Source organism: Choloepus didactylus, chromosome 9 (genome assembly GCF_015220235.1).
Source record: "Choloepus didactylus isolate mChoDid1 chromosome 9, mChoDid1.pri, whole genome shotgun sequence".
NCBI lineage: Eukaryota > Metazoa > Chordata > Mammalia > Pilosa > Megalonychidae > Choloepus > Choloepus didactylus.
This window is the reverse complement of record NC_051315.1, coordinates 6,913,737-6,936,619: the sequence shown is the minus strand read 5'-3', so window position 1 is coordinate 6,936,619 and position 22,883 is coordinate 6,913,737. Positions and strand designations below refer to the sequence as shown.

Below are 22,883 nucleotides of genomic sequence, written 5' to 3'. Positions count from 1 at the left end.
CACCTGAAAGCCTACACGCAAAGGAGCAGATGGAGAAAAGAATGAAAAAATATGAGCAACGTCTCTGGGAACTCAAAGATGAAACAAAGTACAATAATGTACGTATCATTGGTGTCCCAGAAGGAGAAGAGAGGGGAAAGGGGGCAGAAGCAATAATAAAGGAAATAATTAATGAAAATTTCCCATCTCTTAAGAAAGACATAAAATTACAGATCCAAGAAGCGCAGCGTACTCCAAACAGAAGAGATCTGAATAGGCCTACGCCAAGACACTTAATAATCAGATTATCAAATGTCAAAGACAAAGAGAGAATCCTGAAAGCAGCAAGAGAAAAGCAATCCATTACATACAAAGGAAGCTTAATAAGACTATGTGCGGATCTCTCAGTAGAAACCATGGAGGCAAGAAGGAACTGGTGTGATATGTTTAAGATACTGAAAGAGAAAAACCACCAACCAAGAATCCTATATCCAGCAAAGCTGTCCTTCAAATATGAGGGAGAGCTCAAAATATTTTCTGACAAACAGACAATGAGAGACTTTGTGAACAAGATACCTGCCCTACAGGAAATACTAAAGGGAGCACTACAGGGTGATAGAAGACAGGAGTGTGTGGTTTGGAACACAATTTTGGGAGATGGTAGCACAACAATGTAAGTACACTGAACAAAGGTAACTATGAATACGGTTGAGAGAGGAAGATGGGGAGCATGTGAGACACCACAAGAAAGGAGGAAAGATAATGACTGGGACTGTGTAACTTGGTGAAATCTAGAGTATTCAACAATTGTGATAAAATGTACAAATATGTTCTTTTACGAGGGAGAACAAGCAAATGTCAACCTTTCAAGGTGTTAAAAATGGGGAGGCAAGGCATTGGGGAGGGATGCAATCAGCATAAACTAGAGACTGTAACTAATAGAATCATTGTATTATGCTTCCTTTAATGTAACAAAGGTGATATACTAAGGTAAATGCAGATAAGAGGGGGGGATAGGAGAGGCATGTTAGACACTTGATATTGGTGGTATTGTCTGATTCTTTATGGTGGGCAATGTCCATGATCAACTGTACAAATACTAGAAATCACTTCATGAACCAGAACAAATGTATGACAATACAATTAGAAATTAATAATAGAGGGGCATATAGGAAAGAACTATATACCTATTACAAACTATATACTACAGTTAGTAGTATTTCAACATTTTTTCATAAACAATAACAAACGTACTATATCAATACTAGGAGTCAACAATTGAGGGGGGTTGGTTAGGGATAGGGGAGGATTAGAGTTTCCTTTTTTTTTCTTTTTTCATCTTTCACTTTATTTCTTGTCTGGAGTAATGAAAAGTTTCTAAAAATTGAACAAAAATTAAGTGTGATGGATGCACAGCTGTATGAGGGTACCCAGGGGCAAGTGATTGTACACTTTGGATCTTTGGATAATTGTATGGTATCTGAACAATCTCAATAAAAATGAAAAAATGAAAAAAAAAAAAATCCATACAATGAGGCTGATATATCAGTTTAAGTTTTTTCGAATCTAAAGGTCCTCCCAATTTTGTTTTTCCCCCTTGCAGTGAAGAAACTATGTTGTCTGCAATAGATTTCTCATGGTCTAAATTTTGCCAACTGCATCGCAAGTGGTCATTTAACACTTTCTGATTCAAGAACGCTTTATAAGATTCTAGTTCAAAAGAGGTGGGGGAGGCAGGGAAAGATGGCGGACGGGTGAGCTGTATGTTTTAGTTACTCCTCCAGGAGAGTAGGTAGAAAGCCAGGAACTGCGTGGACTGGACACCACAGAGCAATATGACTTTGGGCATACTTCATACAACACTCATGAAAACGTGGAACTGCTGAGATCAGCGAAATCTGTAAGTTTTTGCGGCCAGGGGACCCGCGCCCCTCCCTGCCAGGCTCAGTCCCGTGGGAGGAGGGGCTGTCAGCTCCGGGAAGGAGAAGGGAGAACTGCAGTGGCAGCCCTTATCGGAAACTCATTCTACTGATCCAAACTCCAACCATAGATAGACGGAGACCAGACACCAGAGAATCTGAGAGCAGCCAGCCCAGCAGAGAGGAGACAGGCATAGAAAAAAAACAACACGAAAAACTCCAAAATAAAAGCGGAGGATTTTTGGAGTTCTGGTGAACATAGAAAGGGGAAGGGCAGAGCTCAGACCCTGAGTCGCATATGCAAATCCCGAAGAAAAGCTGATCTCTCTGCCCTGTGGACCTTTCCTTAATGGCCCTAATTGCTTTGTCTCTTAGCATTTCAATAGCCCATTAGATCTCTGAGGAGGGCCCTTTTTTCTAATCCTTTTTTTTTTTTCTAAAACAATTACTCTAAGAAGCCCAATACAGAAAGCTTCAAAGACTTGCAATTTGGGCAGGTCAAGACAAGAGCAGAACTAAGAGAGCTCTGAGACAAAAGGCAATAATCCAGTAGCTGAGAAAATTCACTAAACAGCACAACTTCCCAAGAAAAGGGGGGTGTCTGCTCACAGCCATCATCCTGGTGGACAGGAAACACTCCTGCCCATCGCCAGCCCATAGCCCAGAGCTGCCCCAGACAACCCAGTGTGACGGAAGCGCTTCAAATAACAGACACACACCACAAAACCGGGCGTGGACATTAGCCTTCCCTGCAACCTCAGCTGATTGTCCCAGAGTTGGGAAGGTGGAGCAGTATGAATTAACAAAGCCCGTTCAGCCATCATTTCAGCAGACTGGGAGCCTCCCTACACAGCCCAGCAGCCCAGAACCGCCCTGGGGGGACGGCACTCACCTGTGACATAGCACAGTCATCCCTCAACAGAGGACCAGGGGGTGCACAGCCTGGAAGAGGGGCTCAACTGCAAGTCTCAGGAGCCATACGCCAATACCAAGGACTTGTGGGTCAGTGGCAGAGACAAACTGTGGCAGGACTGAACTGAAGGATTAGACTATTGCAGCAGCTTTAAAACTCTAGGATCACCAGGGAGATTTGATTGTTAGAGCCACCCCCCCTCCCTGACTGCCCAGAAACACGCTCCATATACAGGGCAAGCAACACCAACTACACACGCAAGCTTGGTACACCAATTGGACCCCACAAGACTCACTCCCCCACTCACCAAAAAGGCTAAGCAGGGGAGAACTGGCTTGTGGAGAACAGGTGGCTCGTGGACGCCACCTGCTGGTTAGTTAGAGAAAGTGTACTCCACGAAGCTGTAGATCTGATAAATTAGAGATAAGGACTTCAATTGGTCTACAAATCCTAAAAGAACCCTATCAAGTTCAGCAAATGCCAAGAGGCCAAAAACAACAGAAAATTATAAAGCATATGAAAAAACCAGACGATATGGATAACCCAAGCCCAAGCACCCAAATCAAAAGACCAGAAGAGACACAGCACCTAGAGCAGCTACTCAAAGAACTAAAGACGAACAATGAGACCATACTACGGGATATAAAGGATATCAACAAGACCCTAGAAGAGCATAAAGAAGACATTGCAAGACTAAATAAAAAAATGGATGATCTTATGGAAATTAAAGAAAGTGTTGACCAAATTAAAAAGATTCTGGACACTCATAGTACAAGACTAGAGGAAGTTGAACAACGAATCAGTGACCTGGAAGATGACAGAATGGAAAATGAAAGCATAAAAGAAAGAATGGGGAAAAAAATTGAAAAAATCGAAACGGACCTCAGGGATATGATAGATAATATGAAACGTCCGAATATAAGACTCATTGGTGTTCCAGAAGGGGAAGAAAAGGGTAAAGGTCTAGGAAGAGTATTCAAAGAAATTGTTGGGGAAAACTTCCCAAATCTTCTAAACAACATAAATACACAAATCATAAATGCTCAGCAAACTCCAAATAGAATAAATCCAAATAAACCCACTCCGAGACATATTCTGATCACACTGTCAAACACAGAAGAGAAGGAGCAAGTTCTGAAAGCAGCAAGAGAAAAGCAATTCACCACATACAAAGGAAACAGCATAAGACTAAGTAGTGACTACTCAGCAGCCACCAGGGAGGCGAGAAGGCAGTGGCACGATATATTTAAAATTCTGAGTGAGAAAAATTTCCAACCAAGAATACTTTATCCAGCAAAGCTCTCCTTCAAATTTGAGGGAGAGCTTAAATTTTTCACAGACAAACAAATGCTGAGAGAATTTGCTAACAAGAGACCTGCCCTACTGGAGATACTAAAGGGAGCCCTACACACAGAGAAACAAAGAAAGGACAGAGAGACTTGGAGAAAGGTTCAGTACTGAAGAGATTCGGTATGGGTACAATAAAGGATATTAATAGAGAGAGGGGAAAAATATGACAAACATAAACCAAAGGATAAGATGGCTGATTCAAGAAATGCCTTCACGGTTATAACGTTGAATGTAAATGGATTAAACTCCCCAATTAAAAGATAGAGATTGGCAGAATGGATCAAAAAAAATGAACCATCAATATGTTGCATACAAGAGACTCATCTCAGACACAGGGACACAAAGAAACTGAAAGTGAAAGGACGGAAAAAAATATTTCATGCAAGCTACAGCCAAAAGAAAGCAGGTGTAGCAATATTAATCTCAGATAAAATAGACTTTAAATGCAGGGATGTTTTGAGAGACAAAGAAGGCCACTACATACTAATAAAAGGGGCAATTCAACAAGAAGAAATAACAATCGTAAATGTCTATGCACCCAATCAAGGTGCCACAAAATACATGAGAGAAACACTGGCAAAACTAAAGGAAGCAATTGATGTTTCCACAATAATTGTGGGAGACTTCAACACATCACTCTCTCCTATAGATAGATCAACCAGACAGAAGACCAATAAGGAAATTGAAAACCTAAACAATCTGATAAATGAATTAGAGTTAACAGACATATACAGGACATTACATCCCAAATCACCAGGATACACATACTTTTCTAGTGCTCATGGAACTTTCTCCAGAATAGATCATATGCTGGGACATAAAACAAGCCTAAATAAATTTAAAAAAGATTGAAATTATTCAAAGCACATTCTCTGACCATAACGGAATACAATTAGAAGTCAATAACCATCAGAGACTTAGAAAATTCACAAATACCTGGAGGTTAAACAACACACTCCTAAACAATCAGTGGGTTAACGAAGAAATAGCAAGAGAAATTGCTAAATATATAGAGACGAATGAAAATGAGAACACAACATACCAAAACCTATGGGATGCAGCAAAAGCAGTGCTAAGGGGGAAATTTATAGCACTAAACGCATATATGAAAAAGGAAGAAAGAGCCAAAATCAAAGAATTAATGGATCAACTGAAGAAGCTAGAAAATGAACAGCAAACCAATCCTAAACCAAGTAGAAGAAAAGAAATAACAAGGATTAAAGCAGAAATAAATGACATAGAGAACAAAAAAACAATAGAGAGGATAAATATCACCAAAAGTTGGTTCTTTGAGAAGATCAACAAGATTGACAAGCCCCTAGCTAGACTGACAAAATCAAAAAGAGAGAAGACCCATATAAACAAAATAATGAATGAAAAAGGTGACATAACTGCAGATCCTGAAGAAATTAAAAAAATTATAAAAGGATACTATGAACAACTGTATGGCAACAAACTGGATAATGCAGAGGAAATGGACAATTTCCTGGAAACATATGAACAACATAGACTGACCAGAGAAGAAATAGAAGACCTCAACCAACCCATCACAAGCAAAGAGATCCAATCAGTCATCAAAAATCTTCCCACAAATAAATGCTCAGGGCCAGATGGCTTCACAGGGGAATTCTACCAAACTTTCCAGAAAGAACTGACACCAATCTTACTCAAACTCTTTCAAAACATTGAAGAAAATGGAACACTACCTAACTCATTTTATGAAGCTAACATCAAGCTAATACCAAAACCAGGCAAAGATGCTACAAAAAAGGAAAACTACCAGCCAATCTCCCTAATGAATATAGACGCAAAAATCCTCAACAAAATACTTGCAAATCGAATCCAAAGACACATTAAAAAAATCATACACCATGACCAAGTGGGGTTCATTCCAGCCATGCAAGGATGGTTCAACATAAGAAAATCAATGTATTACAGCACATTAACAAGTCAAAAGGGAAAAATCAATTGATCATCTCAATAGATGCTGAAAAAGCATTTGACAAAATCCAAAATCCGTTTTTGATAAAACACTTCAAAAGGTAGGAATTGAAGGAAACTTCCTCAACATGATAAAGAGCATATATGAAAAACCCACAGCCAGCATAGTACTCAATGGTGAGAGACTGAAAGCCTTCCCTCTAAGATCAGGAACAAGACAAGGATGCCCGCTATCACCACAGTCATTGTGCTGGAAGTGCTAGCCAGGGCAATCCGGCAAGACAAAGAAATAAAAGGCATCCAAATTGGAAAAGAAGAAGTAAAACTCTCATTGTTTGCAGATGATATGATCTTATATCTGGAAAACCCTGAGAAATCGACGATATAGCTACTAGAGCTAATAAACAAATTTAGCAAAGTAGCGGGATACAAGACTAACGCACGTAAGTCAGTAATGTTTCTATACGCTACAAATGAACAAACTGAAGAGACACGCAAGAAAAAGATACCATCTTCAATAGCAACTAAAAAAATCAAGTACCTAGGAATAAACTTAACCAAAGATGTAAAAGACCTATACAAAGAAAACTATATAACTCTACTAAAAGAAATAGAAGGGGACCTTAAAAGATGGATAAATATTCCATGTTCATGGATAGGAAGGTTAAATGTCATTAAGATCTCAATTCTACGCAAACTCATCTACAGATTCAATGCAATCCCAATCAAAATTCCAACAACCTACTTTGCAGACTTGGAAAAGCTAGTTATCAAATTTATTTGGAAAGGGAAGATGCCTCGAATTGCTAAAGACACTCTTAAAAAGAAAAACGAAGTGGGCGGACTTACACTCCCTGACTTTGAAGCTTATTATAAAGCCACAATTGCCAAAACAGCTTGGTACTGGCACAAACATAGACATATAGATCAATGGAATCGAATTGAGAATTCAGAGATAGACCCCCAGATCTATGGCCGACTGATCTTTGATAAGGCCCCCAAAGTCACTGAACTGAGTCATAATGGTCTTTTCAACAAATGGGGCTGGGAGAGTTGGATATCCATATCCAAAAAAAATGAAAGAGGACCCCTACCTCACCCCTTACACAAAAATTAACTCAAAATGGACCAAAGATCTCAATATAAAAGAAAGTACCATAAAACTCCTAGAAGATAATGTAGGAAAACATCTTCAAGACCTTGTATTAGGCGGACACTTCCTAGACTTTACACCCAAAGCACAAGCAAAAGAAAACATAGATAAATGGGAACTCCTCAAGCTTAGAAATTTCTGTACCTCAAAGGAATTTCTCAAAAAGGTAAAGAGGCAGCCAACTCAATGGGAAAAAATTTTTGGAAACCATGTATCTGACAAAAGACTGATATCTTGCATATATAAAGAAATCCTACAACTCAATGACAATAGTACAGACAGCCCAATTATAAAATGGGCAAAGGACATGAAAAGACAGTTCTCTGAAGAGGAAATACAAATGGCCAAGAAACACATGAAAAAATGTTCAGCTTCACCAGCTATTAGAGAGATGCAAATTAAGACCACAATGAGATACCATCTAACACCAATTAGAATGGCTGCCATTAAACAAACAGGAAACTACAAATGCTGTAGGGGATGTGGAGAAATTGGAACTCTTATTCATTGTTGGTGGGACTGTATAATGATTCAGCCACTCCGGAAGTCAGTCTGGCAGTTCCTTAGAAAACTAGATATAGAGCTACCATTCGATCCAGCGATTGCACTTCTCGGTATATACCCGGAAGGTCGGAAAGCAGTGACACGAACAGATATCTGCAAGCCAATGTTCACAGCAGCATTATTCACAATTGCCAAGAGATGGAAACAACCCAAATGTCCTTCAACAGATGAGTGGATAAAGAAAATGTGGTATATACACACGATGGAATACTACACGGGAGTAAGAAGGAACGATCTCGTGAAACATTTGACAACATGGATGAACCCTGAAGACATAATGCTGAGCAAAATAAGCCAGGCACAAAAAGAGAAATATTATATGCTACCACTAATGTGAACTTTGAAAAATGTAAAACAAATGGTTTATAATGTAGAATGTAGGGGAACTAGTGATAGAGAGCAATTAAGGAACAGGGAACAATAATCCAAGAAGAACAGATAAGCTATCGTGGGTAAATTTAACGTTCCAGGAATGCCCAGGAATGACTATGGTCTGTTAATTTCTGATGGGTATAGTCGGAACAAGTTCACAGAAATGCTGCTATATTAGGTAACTTTCTTGGGGTAGAATAGGAACATGTTGGAAGTAAAGGAGTTATCTTAGGTTAGTTGTCTTTTTCTTACTCCCTTGTTATGGTCTCTTTGAAATGTTCTTTTATTGTATTTTTTTTTTATTATTTTTTTATTTTTCATACAGTTGATTAAAAAAAAAAAATGTTAAAATAAAACAAGGAGAAAAACATGTAGAGCCCCCTTGAGGAGCCTGTGGAGAATGCAGGGGTATTGGCCTACCCCACCTAGACGGCTGCTAACATGACCACATGGTTTGATGGGTTGAGCCCTCTACCACAGGATTTACCCTTGGGAAGACTGTTACTGCAAAGGAGAGGCTAGGCCTCCCTATAATTGTGCCTAAGAGCCTCCTCTCGAATGCCTCTTTGTTGCTCAGATGTGGCCCTCTCTCTCTACCTAAGCCAACTTGAAAGGTGAAATCACTGCCCTCCCCTCTACATGGGATCAGACACCCAGGGGACTGAATCTCCCTGGCAACATGGAATATGACTCCCGGGGAGGAATGTAGACCCGGCATCGTGGGATGGAGAACATCTTCTTGACCAAAAGGGGGATGTGAAAGGAAATGAAATAAGCTTCAGTGGCAGAGAGATTCCAAGAGGAGCTGAGAGGTCACTCTGGTGGGCACTCTTACGCACAATTTAGACAACCCTTTTTAGGTTCTAAAGAATTGGGGTAGCTGGTGGTAGATACATGAAACTATCAAACCACAACCCAGAACCCATGAATCTCGAAGACAGTTGTATAAAAACGTAGCTTATGAGGGGTGACAATGGGATTGGGAAAGCCATAAGGACCACACTCCCCTTTGTCTAGTTTATGGATGGATGAGTAGAAAAATAGGGGAAACAAACAAACAAACAAACAAACAGACAAAGGCACCCAGTGTTCTTTTTTACTTCAATTGCTCTTTTTCACTTTAATTATTATTCTTGTTATTTTTGTGTGTGTGCTAATGAAGGTGTCAGGGATTGATTTAGGAGATAAACATACAACTATGTAATGGTACTGTGAACAATCTAATGTGCAATTGGTTTTGTATGACTGCGTGGTATGTGAATATATCTCGATAAAATGAAGATTTAAAAAAAAAAAAGTCTCACCTTCAGTTGGGTGGGTCACATCTCCATGGAAACAACCTAATCAAACATCCCACCCTAATCAAAAGACTAGTAAGTCTACCCCTGCTAGATTGCATTAAAGATCATGGCTTTTGTGGGGGACATAATAGATTCAAACTAGCACAGCCTTCATCCCCCATACCCTGTGCACATACTTCAATACTGTTATGCTTGAGATCATGTGGCACACCTAACTTTCTGTCTTACTTTTCCTCTTGTCAATATATTTTTCTTACAGTGCTTTCAAATCAGCTCAAGTCCAGCCTCCTAACCTTACCAGGCTGGTTCACCACCTTTCTGGCATAGTTTGATTAGGACCAACCTGGGGGGTAGCGCCTCTCAGCTCTTCTGCCTACCCCCTCACAAAGGCTAAGGAGAAGCTGGCTTGAGGAGTGATTATTCCTAACAGAATAATTTCCAATCAAATATTTTCCCCATATGGTCCTTTAAGCCATCACGTTCTTCCTTGACAACTGAGGTCTGCCTAGGGATCATGAGTCACATCCCCCACCATCTTGGACGCATTAGCAAGCCCCACTCCAGACACAGCACCTGGCTCTAGCACTCTGCAGACACTGCTCAACCACCAGAACCTGGCTGGCGATGTTCTCCTTGGCCAGAACATGGCCATGTTTAGGTTGTGCCACACCACAGAAAGGGAGCAAGAGCCCCTAGTAAGAACAATAAGTTACATATATATATATATATAATCTACTGAATGACCCCTACATTTGGGGTCACAACCCAGTTTTACAGACTCAAGCATCCAGGCAAGCTCTGCCACCCAGAGTTGAAGCTCTCTCGTATCTTTCACACCCCCATTCCTTGCTACCATCTTACTGTATGCATTCTCCTTATGGACTTGATCCCTGCAAACAGCTCAGTCATTAAGGCTCAATCTTGGGTACTCTTTGCCCCTTCTCTTTATTTTCTCCCTAGGTTAATAAGATTCATTCCCATAGCTTTTACTGTGGTCTCACAATAAAGTGCATCATTGTAACAGCTACATTTTGAGTGCTTTCTAGGTACCAGGCACTGTTTTAAGCATGTTATATGTATTAACTCATTTACTCCTTACAAGAATCCTAAAAATTGAAGACTATTATCACCCTCATCTTACGACTAAGGAAAATGAGGCAGAAAGAGATTGAGTGATCTGCCCAAGGTTGTACACGTAGGGACTGAGAAAGCCCAGAAAGTGTCAGAGCCCCTACTCTTCACCCCTGTATTCTAATGCCTATGCTCTATGCACAGAAGCTCAGTCATACTTTCACCACCTTGAGAACTCGAGGACTCTATGAATCCCGGTAGGGAAGCTACTCACTTGTGGGGACCTGAAAGCCAGGAGTGCTGTGATGAAACATTGATGAGTCACTGAGAAAAGACGAAAAATGTCTCCCTGTGGCACTTCATTCAAAGGTAATGTATTCATTTAAATGTTAAATTTCTCAACTATCTCACTTATTTCATACGTATTCACAAAGAACTATGTATTGAAAATTTTAAAATACCTCATTACTTACCTTTGATATCCCTATGAACAATCATATTACTATGCAAATAATGGACACCTTCCAGGATCTGACGGGTGTATTTCCTTGTCACATTCTCAGTAAGAGCTCCATATGCCTTTAATTGGTCCTTAATTGAGCCCTACAATAAAAGGAAACAAAAGAAAACTATAGTGTGGTTTAAAATGAACACCACTATTAAATTTTTGCTTTTTAGAGTCCTAAGCTCATGACTGGAAAGCTGTAGCGGGAGAGGGCAGGAATTCCTAAGTAAGGTTAATAGATACCATGTAATTTAACCTAAAATACTATATATTCCCTGTGAGAATTGTCACAGAGTGTGGGTCATGGCAGAAGGAAGCCCTTGAAACTGCTTTTTGACTGAGGCCCTTGTTTCTATGATTATGTTGGCTCTTAACATCTCCTATCCCTTGCAACCCTGTTTTTTCAAATTCTCCAGTCCTTTTATCTTGCAAGTTTCTTGCTTTTGCTATTCAATCCTCTACATATAAGCCAATCACTACTTTAAAAGGTGGAAATAAAATGCTTCTTGAGGGCAAAATCTTTTTTTTAAACAACCAAAAAATCCACATCTTTCTGTCTTTCCTTGAATTTTAGTAAACCTTATACTTTGTTTTACAAAAGCAGATCTTTGAATTTTACAAATCAGACCATTTGCTATTTCTGCTCTTCATAAGTAATCCCCAAAGGGACAGTAATGTGCAGTTTTGCTGACTCAAACTTGCAAATACAAGGTAGAAAGCCTTAGGCAGTGAATGAACTCACCCAACTATAATTCAGTCCAGCTTTTTTTGTTCACAATCTATTTATTTTGTCTGTACCTGTAGTAATGCACAAAATACCTCTACTACAACTGAGCTTTCCATACAAGAGGCCAAAAGCCTGCAGGAGGTTGCAAATGGGTGATGGAGATACAGATCGCTGGCCCTCAGGGCAGCTGGACCAGTGGTCTCTGACAGCCAACAGCTCAATTCCGTCTGTTTCCCCAGTGTCCCATAAAACATGTTCTCTTCCTCAACATGCACAGATGGAATGCGTTGGGAGACAATGTGCCAGCTCCAAAAAGGTATTTTGTGTGTGTGAAAAAGAGTAAGAAAGAGAAGCCAAATGCTATTCCAGGTACTAAAACAGAAGATCCTTATGGGTCTAAGTCTGAGAATAGATCTAGATAAACTAAAGAATGGAATGCTAAATTTGGGAAAACTGAAGAATGGAATGTCAATTCTGCCAGAACTTTTAGCATAAAGTTGTCTACTATAGTAACTACCGAGGGAGATTATGCAGCACTGTTCACAAACTAGGGGATGAGGAAGGGCTAAGCAGTATGTCCAGCAGACTGCCAGGGGCTTACCACATTGTCGTATAATTCATTTAGATTATCGATGAACTATTTTAATGTACTAACATGCTTTTCAAATTCTAGGAAAACATGATTTGAAGGAGATAGCTGCCCTTACAAAATCAAATGCAGCTTGGAAGAACTAGGTATTCAAGGAGCATACTGTATGCAACCTACTCTCAGATGTTTAGAAAATAGATGATATAACAAATATGGCAAAATGTTAACAGCTGGTAAATCTGGGTATCTGGGAATACAATGGAATTCTCTGTATTGGTTTTGTATTATTTTTTGCAATGGTCTTGTACATAATAATTATAAATAATTTTGAAATTATTCCAAAATTAAAAGTTAAAAAAAACAAAAAACAAAAAACAAATGTAGCTAGTGTGAAACATGAATCTAATGCTTTATCTGAATGGTCAATGGTTTAGTCTTAGGACTGCTGAATCTATAAAGATTATCCACTTCTATTTGTGATATAAACCAGTTTTAGCAAATTAACTAATTTTATTTATCTTCAACATCTGGTTCCTATTCATATTTACACTGGTAACTACTGTCTGTTTCTTAATTTAAATATTCATTTCCAGTAATGGAAATCTGAATAAAAGAGAAAAATCTATAACAATAGCAATATGATATATTTTCATTTTTCCAAGTTTCTTCTGTCCTTGTCTAAATACAGATCCTTTTTTATCCTTTCAACAGTCATTATTAAAAAGCATTTTACATTCTTTTTCTCTTTTTATAGTACTTCCTCCAACTCTGCTAAATGGCCTTCACAATTTTAATTTTTAACATACATTTTTTTGAGAGGATGACATTATAATTTATTCCACTGCCAGCACTCATATTACCATTTTTTTTCCATCAATACTAAAATAAATGTGTGCGGTTTTTTCCTTCTTTTGGATTATTTCTGTGGAATAAATTTCTTTGATATTAATAGCTCAAAAGGTATCTACAGCTTTATGGCCTTTAATCCACCCCACCAATTTGTTTTCCAAGGGAGATTATGGATTGTTTTTGTTTGTTTTTACCAATTTATACTGCCAACAGAATCTCTGCAAAAATAAAAACAAAAATTGAAGTCATAATGGTAAGTAACAATGGCTTCACTATGAACAGTTAATTATTCATGATGATGAGGAACAAAGTAAAGTTTGTTGTTGCTCTTATAAAACTTAGGACAGTTAAGAATATTACTATCAGATATTTATCCACGGGCAGTTTCAATGATCCATAAGCAAAAACTGCAACTCTGTACATTCAATTCTATTAAGGTTCTCCCTCTGCCAAGGCCCATAAATCAAACTTTTCTGTTACCCTCATTGCTTATTAAATTATGGTACTACATATATATTTAAATGAGTAAGTACACCCCCATCCTAAAAACTGTTAGTATTAAAATTACTCTACAAATATAAAAAATAATGTAGAAGACAGAGTTTGAAAAATCACATTTTGCAACTCCCAATGAAACTACTAACTTGAACAAAGCTTATCAATCTGCGTTTAAAATATTAGGCAGAGGACTAATAAGGAGCTGTATATTCACACACATGCCAATGCTTTACCTCATTACTTTCTGGTCCTCAGGAGAAAACAAAACTTTACTATGGAGAAATCAGGACATCTACCACACTAACCTAGCAATCAGTCATTAGCATTACTAAGTGGGATATCTCCTAATGGGACACAATATGACACACACAGCATCATATATGATATATTCTATTAAAAAACACTGAATTTGAATCTCATTTAGACTTTAGATGTAATGGGCAGTTTACAGGAAAAACGGGATAAAGGAACAAATTAAACCCCACCATGCAGATGTAAATTAGACAAACCTGTAAAGTGAGACTGTTAACAGAACAAATAGCCTAACCTCTTTGTCAAATCAATGTCATATAAAAACTGTTCTAGATTAAAAGAGAATTAAGGGGCATAACAACTAAATGCAATGTACAGTCCTGGACTCGATCGTGGTGGACAAACCAGTTATTATAGACATTTTTAGGACATTTAGGAAAATTTGAGCATGAACTGCTATGATGTCACCTACTTTAGACCACTGCAGCATTTTAAAAAAAATAAGTAAAAACATAGACAAAGACAGATGAAGGGGAGAGAATATAAAATTATACAACCCAGCTCTAACTGAAAACTCTTCCAAAATGTCTACATATCCTTAACTGAAGTTAACACTTTATAATCAAAATTTCTGTTGCTTTTCTTTCACATATCAATCATCAGAAGATTTATTAACTTACCCCTGGCATATATTCCATAAATATGGAGAGTGTTTTTTCCTGGGGATCCCTCAAACAGCCATAATACTGAACAATTCGCTCATGCAGCAAGTTTTTCAACAACTGAATTTCACATTCAAGTGCATTTACTTCCTGAAAGACAGAATTAATTGTTACATCTTTACATCACTAAAAAATAGCAAAAAATTCTAACTTTCCAGACCATTAAGGTCATTTCATTCTGAAATTTTTACTTCCTAAGGATTAAACATTTTAAAGTCCCTATGCAATAACTTTCTTTTACACTTTTTTATTAATTCAATTTTATTGAGATATATTCACATACCATGCAGTCCATACAAAGTGTACCACAATAATTCTTATAACAGTCCCTGGTAACACACTGAAGCAATACCACATCAGATTAGGAATTTAACTGATATACTAAAAGAGAAAAAGCCACAGTACAAAATGGATAAACATATCAACTTAACTGTTTTTCAAATTAATTTGTACTAAGAAAAAAACCAAAAATTCTACTGCATGTTCTGTTTATTTTAGTAAAAATGTTTCTTATAAAGTGACAAAGTAGCCTGTGCATGACAGTTACCTTGCTGGTCTCGGGGCTATCAGGGTCAAATTGAACTTGTTTAACAGCCAGTTCTCTTCCTGTATCAACATCGTAACAGAGGTAGACCCTGCCAAAGGCTCCCTGGCCAAGCAATTTGCCCAATCTCCAGTTGGTTGGAGCACGAGGTGCTGAAAAAGAAGGCCAAAAGCTGAGGGTGAAAGAGGACCACTGGAAAAAAAATTAAAACCCCATGGAAAACCAGACTTGATCCTAAGCACAAAGTAGCTCTAAAGGAATTGGAAGTTGATAGTACAGAGGGGCCACCACTGCAACAAAATACAAACCCAGCTCAACTCCTGGATTGACTCAACACTGCCCCTAAAATAACAGCCCAGCAGAAGAAGATGTGGACCTATTTCCAAGCATGAACACTATTTACCTCAGTCTCCATGGTGCCACATGCAATGTATGACATTTGGTGTAAAATTACAAGAAAAGAAAAAGGAAACAAAAGTCAAGAGACAAAGCTATCAACAGAAGCAGACTCAAAATGACCAGATGCTTGAACTGAGAAATCTAAAGTAACTATGATTAACATGTTAAAGACTCCAGTGGAAAAGGCAGACAACATGAATGAACAGATACAGAATTTCAAGAGAGATGCAAACTGTAGGAAAGAGTGAAGTAGAAATTCTTGAAGTCTAAAAAAAAAAAAAAAATGGTAATAGAGATAAAGAATGCTTTCAACAGGCTCATGATAATAAACTTGATACAGCCAAGGAAAGAGTCAGTGAACTTGAAAACTAATTAAAAAGAAAATTCTCCAAACTGAAACACAAACGGGGGAAAAAAGTAAAAAAGACAAATGGCAGAACAGACCTGTGGGACAGTATCAAATATCAAATACATGTAATTGGAATCCCAGAAGAAAAAGAATGAATGGGGTAGAAGAAATAATGGCTGAGAATTTTTTATAGACAAATCATAGATCTAACACCCTCAGAGAAGAAAATCTCCTAACCGAAAAATATACCTAGGAAAAAAGATATTAAACTGTGGAAAACCAAAGATAAAGAGAAAAATTTGAAAGAAGCAGCTAGGGGTGGGGGATGGAGCCTGATTATACAGAAAACAAGGATAAGAAATACAGTAGGCTTCTCAGAAAGTATATAAGCCAGAAGGCAATGGAAAGATATCATTAAATTGCTGAAAGTAAAAACCATGCCCATAATACTACACCCAGAAAAATAAAATCTTTTGAAAATGAAGGAGAAATAAAGACCTTTTTCAAAAAAGCAAAAGCTGAAAGGATTTTTTTACAAGGAGACCTGTATTACAAGAAATGTTAAAGAAAGTCCTTCAGGCAGAAGTAATTTGATACCTGACAAACTTAGACCTACATAAATAAAAATCTACAGAAACAGATAAACTAAAGGTATATGCTAAAGACATTTTTCTCTTATTTTCTATCACCTTAAAAGATACTGTCTAGGGCAAAAACACTAGCAAATTAGTGTAGAGTCACAAATGTAAAAGTAAAACATAAGACAACACCAGCACAAAAGGGCAGAATTGAGCATATGCAAACATTGTTACAATAAAAATCTTTGAATCTGAATCTTTATATGCACTGCTTACAGGATAGAGAGCAAATACTTCACAATCTGGCCTCTAGTTAACATCCTAGCCCTATTCTCACTACTTCAAATAAGAGAGCTTCCACTTGAGCCAAAAATGAACAACTTTTCATTTTCAGAACATGACATGGCCTCTTGCACCCCTTATCCCCTTAACTGGCTAATTCCTATGCACACTGAAGATTTAGATTAAGTGCAATACTATAATTATTTCTCCACATGCCATTCTCCCAATTAGACGATGTCTTAGAGGTCATGTTTGAAAATCCCAGCACTAGGAACTAAGTAAGAATATATGAAATGAAGAAATGCATGACCAGTTAGTAACAATTTTTTCTAATTAAAAAAAGTACCAGAACCATCTAAAGTAATAAGCAATGACAGCATGCTAATTCCTTACCTGAGCTTCCAACCACCTTTGGGAACACTACTGTGACCTCTTTTGAGAATATGAAAAGTTGGTCTCACCCCGCAAACTCACCTTGTATTTACCCCTTTTAATACAATAAAATTCTGCAAAGATTCTGCTGTACATTTCACAATGCCAATCCCTGACTTACAGCGACTGGGTGGGCTGATGTCCATGACAGTCAACGTAGGATTGTCTATGTCACTTCCCCTTCTTCTTATTCGACTATCCTCATACTCTGGGGTAAAGACACTGCTTCCACTACTAGTGCTTAAGGAGTGATCAGTAGGACTGAAACTCACAGGAGACCGGAAGCTGGTCCCCTGAGTCCTTCGGGCTCTTGGAAAAGTTTTACGACCTACAAAATCAAAAAAGAATGACTTTACACCTTTTTACTAGTATGATGTACTTTAGAGTATTTAAAATTTGTAACTTAGGGGATAGACATTTGCCCAGTGACTCAACCAAGAAACTGAAATAGCAATGATTATTTGACTATATGTTTTAAACTGAAGAACAGTACTTTTTATAAGTGTTCAAGGATATCCTTGCTAACAAGGAATCACAAAAACAAACAAACAAACCCCAAGGAAAATGTGAAAGCTGAAATGTAGAGTGGAAAAAAAAAAAAAAAGAAACAGGGTCTGACTGCAAATTCAAACAATCTCCTATGGTAAAACACACAAATACACAAATTCACAGACACAAGAAAATCATAGAATAGAATCCCCTTATTTCTGGACAGAAAAGGAAAAAAAAGTCCCTTTTCTGGTAATGATTTAAAAATTTAAAACAAAAATTGGAAAGCGTATAGGAAAATATTTTTTCCTTAAAGTAGCAATGCTTGTACGAATTCCATCATCAAAGACAAATTTTCGAAATAACAAAAGACAGGTCTCATGAAATAAGTTGACATAAAGTTAAAACGTTACTAGATTACAGTTTTAGTTATGAATTAAGTTCCTTTAAAAAAAATTTTTTAACCATAAAACTGAAAGTGATTCTGTAATATTATTTCTAAGAATATTACATAAACAAAAAATTTTTCAACAAACTGTTTTTGTGGTCTAATTGCCAGAAACTTACCATCACTATAGTCTTGATGGTGATATGAAACATGATACCTTCTTGGGTATGTTCCTCCTTTTCCAAATTTCTCAAAGATAGGGTTATCATAGTCTATTACAACACATAAGAAAGTTCTATGTTATAAAACAAAATCAAATATTTCTAATGATGAAAAACATGGTTACAAATTTTTATTTGATTTTTGAAGAACCTCCCCACTCCTTCTCAACCAAAACATTACCCAATGACATAAACATTTAGATGGATAGTCTAACCTGAAAATTCCTGATGATTATCCGGGTAGCTCTGTGCCCTAGGCATTCGTGATTTTGAATAGCTCTCTCTATAAGTAGAAAATGTCACATTAAATTAAAAGCATGTATATAAATAAGACTTTTTTTAAAAATTGTAAGCAATATCAGCATATGTAGATGTATATATACATATATACACACAGATAAAAGAATTCACCAAAAATAGTAATGTGACTAAAGAAAAAGGGAAATTTCCTTTTTCAAACGCTTATTTGGTACATGCAAGCAAACTGCCTGACTTTTAATATTAACTGGTAGAGCATAATGGTAAGAATGGGAAGTTTTGGATCATATATGTCGAGTGCTCAGGATAGTACCTTGCAAATAGTAACTACTCAATAAACTATAGTTTCCTCATTACTACTTTCCTGAATTTCTTAAATTCCTTCAATGTCTACCTTGAGGTAGACATTGACATGCACAGAGGTTTCATGTGCAGGAAAAAACTGAATGTGTAGTCCAGTCAGTTTTTCAGGATTTGTTTTCATAAAACAACCCCAGAGAAGATTAAATAGGTAAAGATTTTAATAAAGATACTGCATCTCCTTTGTGTTATACTGAGGCCAGGAGAAGTAACACGATAACAAAAAATGTACATTGCAACCTGACCCTACTTGTAGTCCTAAACAGGTATTTCACAAAGCAAAAGTACTTAAAATGTGAAACAAGAACCAGCACTGGAGCCGCAACACCCAAGAATGTAAATTATTTCTAAACTGGTGCCAGAATGAGCATAATCCTGAACAGGTGAAACAACTCAAGAAATCTCCAAAAGCAAACACATTAATGAAATAGTAGTTTCACTAGCACAGTTTTAAAAGTAAACATAAAGGACTTCTAAGTTTGCATTTGACTTCTAACACTCATACTTCAAGTGCTCAATTTTGGCAAACAGGAATACTGAGAATATTATAGTCAGAAGAGACCTCGCAGATATCATCTGAACTAATAAAGATACTGAGCCCAATGAGGCTAAGGGATTTATCCAAATTGTGAAAATATCAATTAACTGCATTCCTCTGAATGTAGTACAAAAGAGTTCTTGATAATTCAACATGCTCTCTGTATATGTATATTTACCTACATACTAAAAACAAAACCACAATCAACATTACCCATCCAAAGGACTATCAAGTGATGGACAGCTTCCTGAGCCAGAATTTTCAGGGCTGCTTAAAGACAATGGGTCCAGCATCTAGGAAAATAAAGCATACCACCATGATGGAATGCGATAAAACTACAAGTTATTGGAGTTTTTCTTAATGGCTTTATTGAGTTATAATTCACATCTCATAAAACGCACCCATTTAACATGTATAATTCAATGATTTGTAGTATATTCAAAGAGTTGTGCAACCCTCACCACAATTTTACAAAAAGAAACCCATACCCATTAGCAGTCATTCTCCAGGGTTATTGGTTTTCAAATGTTTTAAATGTAATTGTCTCTTGTAGGTAAGTCATACTTCAAAATTTCCAAAGAAAGCAATACTCTTTCTTTACTATTAGCTAATTAATGCAAAAATATTTCACATAATTTTGCTTACTGAAAATGAACAGTGACTCCACCCAAATTAACAAAAAATGACATCAAGACTGCTACATTATGAGAAAGATATTAATTGTTAGAGAGACACTGCAATAGAGTGAGCATTCAATGTAAACTTAAGAAAACAACAACTGGGAAGATGATGGAGTAGGAAGCTCCAGGAATCAGTCCCTCCATCAAAACAATTATAGAGCTGGCAAGAACTGTAAGAACCAACTGTTCTGAAATTCCAGAATCTAGTAGAACACTGTGCAGCATCCAGGGAGGAGTGGGACAAAGAGGCTGGTGAATTGTGGTCAATATTGGTGAACTTCACTGTCTGTGACTCACCTACCCCCCCACCTTCCAGTCACATGCAGGCAGCAGAGGGGATGGCAGCCAAGGTTACTGGTGCAGCTTGCTGGCCAGGATGGGAGATAAGGACTCAGTTCCTCCAAAACCCAGGGGTGAGTGGTCTAACCGTGATTGCTGTGTTGGACTGGCTGCTTCACATACCTGGGGGGCCTCCTCTAAGGGTGGCCACTGTCCCAACAATCTTCAGACAAAAGTGGCAAGAGACTTAAAGTGGAGGTTCCTGACTTTTTTTTTTTTTAAACTCTTTTATCTTTCCATTCCCCATTTGGAGCAAAATTAGTTTGGAAAAGTCACAAATTGATGGTTCCAGCTCGCAACCGTAACAATAAAAACCTAAAATCCCAGCAGAGTGGGAGATCAAGATTTCCAGAGTGATAACAACATAATATTCAAAATGTCCAGTTCTCAACAAAAAAATAACAAAACACAAAAAGAAGCACACAAGTATAGCCCATTTACAGGAAAAAAAGAATCTGCCAGAAAACATACTGGAGGAAGTGCATACACTGGAACTATGGTCAAAGATTTTAACTCAACTGTCTGAAATATATTCAATGAACTAAAGGAATCCACACAGAAAGAATTAATGGAAATTAGGAAAATGGTGACTGAACAAAATAGAGATAGAAATTATAAAAAAGGAACCAATCAGAAATTTTGGAGCTGCAAAGTACAGTAACTGAAATGAAAAGCTTATTTGATGAATTCAATAGCAGATTTCAACAGGCAAAAGAAAGGATCAGCAAACTTGAAGATGAGACAATTGAAAATATCCAGTGTGGGGGGCGGAAACCCCTCAGAGACCCATGGGACACCATTAACCAAGCAAACATATGCATCATTGGCATCCCAGAAGGAAAAGAGAGAAAAGGGCAGAAAAATATTTGAAAAAATAATGGCTGGAAATATCTCACATCCAATGAAAGACATGAATGTATATATATAGTTAGCTCAATGAACTCCAGGCAGGATAGATTCTGAGAGATCTAAACCAAAACACATCATAGTGAAATTGTCAAAATTGAAAGACAGAAAGGATTTTGAAAGAACATGACAGAAGCAAATTGTCAGACACGAGGGACCGCCAATAAGATTAACGGTGGATTTCTCATCAGAAAGCAGGGAGGCAAGAAGCTAGTGGGATGGTATTTTTAAAGTCCTTACAGAAAAAACTGTCAACTAAGGATTCTATATCCAACAAACTACCTTTCAAGAATAGAGAAATTAAGACTTTACAGATAAAAGCCAAAAGAGTTCAACACCAGAAGACCTGCCCTTTAAGAAATGCTAAAGTTGAGTCCTTCAGACTGAAATAAAAGGACACTAGACAGTAACTCGAAGCCATAAGAGAATTAAAGAACACTGGCAAACATAGGTATATATAAAATCCTGTATTATTGTTCTTTTGGTTTGTAGCTGCCTACCCCCCATACGACATAACAGGCAAACTGTAAAATACATTTAAAATCTATGTTAATAGGCATTCAACATATAAAGATGCAATCTGAGGCAAGAGCAATATAAAGGGGGAGGAATCTAGAGATAAAGGAGTAGAGAGTTTGTATATTACTGAAACTAGGGTGGTACTAGACAAAATAGGTTATTTTCAGTTTAAGATGTTCATTGTAACTACGAAGACAATCACTATGAAAACAACTAAAACAACAGAGAGAAGGAAAAAAGGAAATCAAAATGGTACACTACAAAAAAGCAACTAAATACAAAAAAAGGGCAGTAATGGAGTAACTGTAACGAATCTTTAGATTTTACACTAAAAGAACAAGCAAAAAAAGAAAAATGGATAACACAGACTTCATCAAAATTTAAAACTTTTGTGTATCCAAGAACATTATCAACAAAATGAAAAGACTACTTCCAGAATGGGAGAAAATATTTGGAAACCACATATGTGATGAGGGTTAATACCCAGAATATATAAAGCGCTCCTACAACTCAATAATAAAAAGACAAACAACCGTACTTAAAAATGAGCCAAGGATTTTAATAGACATTTCTCCAAAGAAGATACTCAAATGGCCAACAAGTATATGAAAAGATCCTCAACATCATTACCCATTAGAGAAAAACAAATTAAAACTACAAATGTAGGGTGACGTCATCAACATGGGAAGGTAAACAGCTACTGAAAACTACTCTCCAGAGATTCAACAGAAAAAAAAAGACAATCTGAATTGTTTGAAACTCTGGAAGACAACATAGACTAGATAAGGACCCTGCAAATGCGAAACTGAAGAAAGAAAAGAGTATCAGGCAGGAATCTCCCATCCTGGACCAGCGGGTCCTCACCCCTCCCCCTCACTTGGTCCCAGTGTGGAAAA

The 22,883-nt window shown here is 37.4% G+C and overlaps 1 protein-coding gene across 1 annotated transcript in view; it reads right to left on the bottom strand.

Annotated features, from left to right (window-relative positions):
• MAP3K2 (mitogen-activated protein kinase kinase kinase 2) overlaps positions 1–22,883 on the bottom strand; it is a 167,425-nt gene that overhangs the window by 14,249 nt on the left and 130,293 nt on the right. The window contains exons 9-15 of the mRNA XM_037850347.1: positions 19,757–19,836; positions 18,603–18,670; positions 18,346–18,438; positions 17,411–17,617; positions 15,253–15,401; positions 14,664–14,795; positions 11,037–11,166 (exon numbers count right to left, since the gene is read on the bottom strand). Coding sequence (XP_037706275.1) covers positions 11,037–11,166; positions 14,664–14,795; positions 15,253–15,401; positions 17,411–17,617; positions 18,346–18,438; positions 18,603–18,670; positions 19,757–19,836 — 859 coding nt within the window. The remainder of the gene's footprint in view (positions 1–11,036; positions 11,167–14,663; positions 14,796–15,252; positions 15,402–17,410; positions 17,618–18,345; positions 18,439–18,602; positions 18,671–19,756; positions 19,837–22,883) is intronic.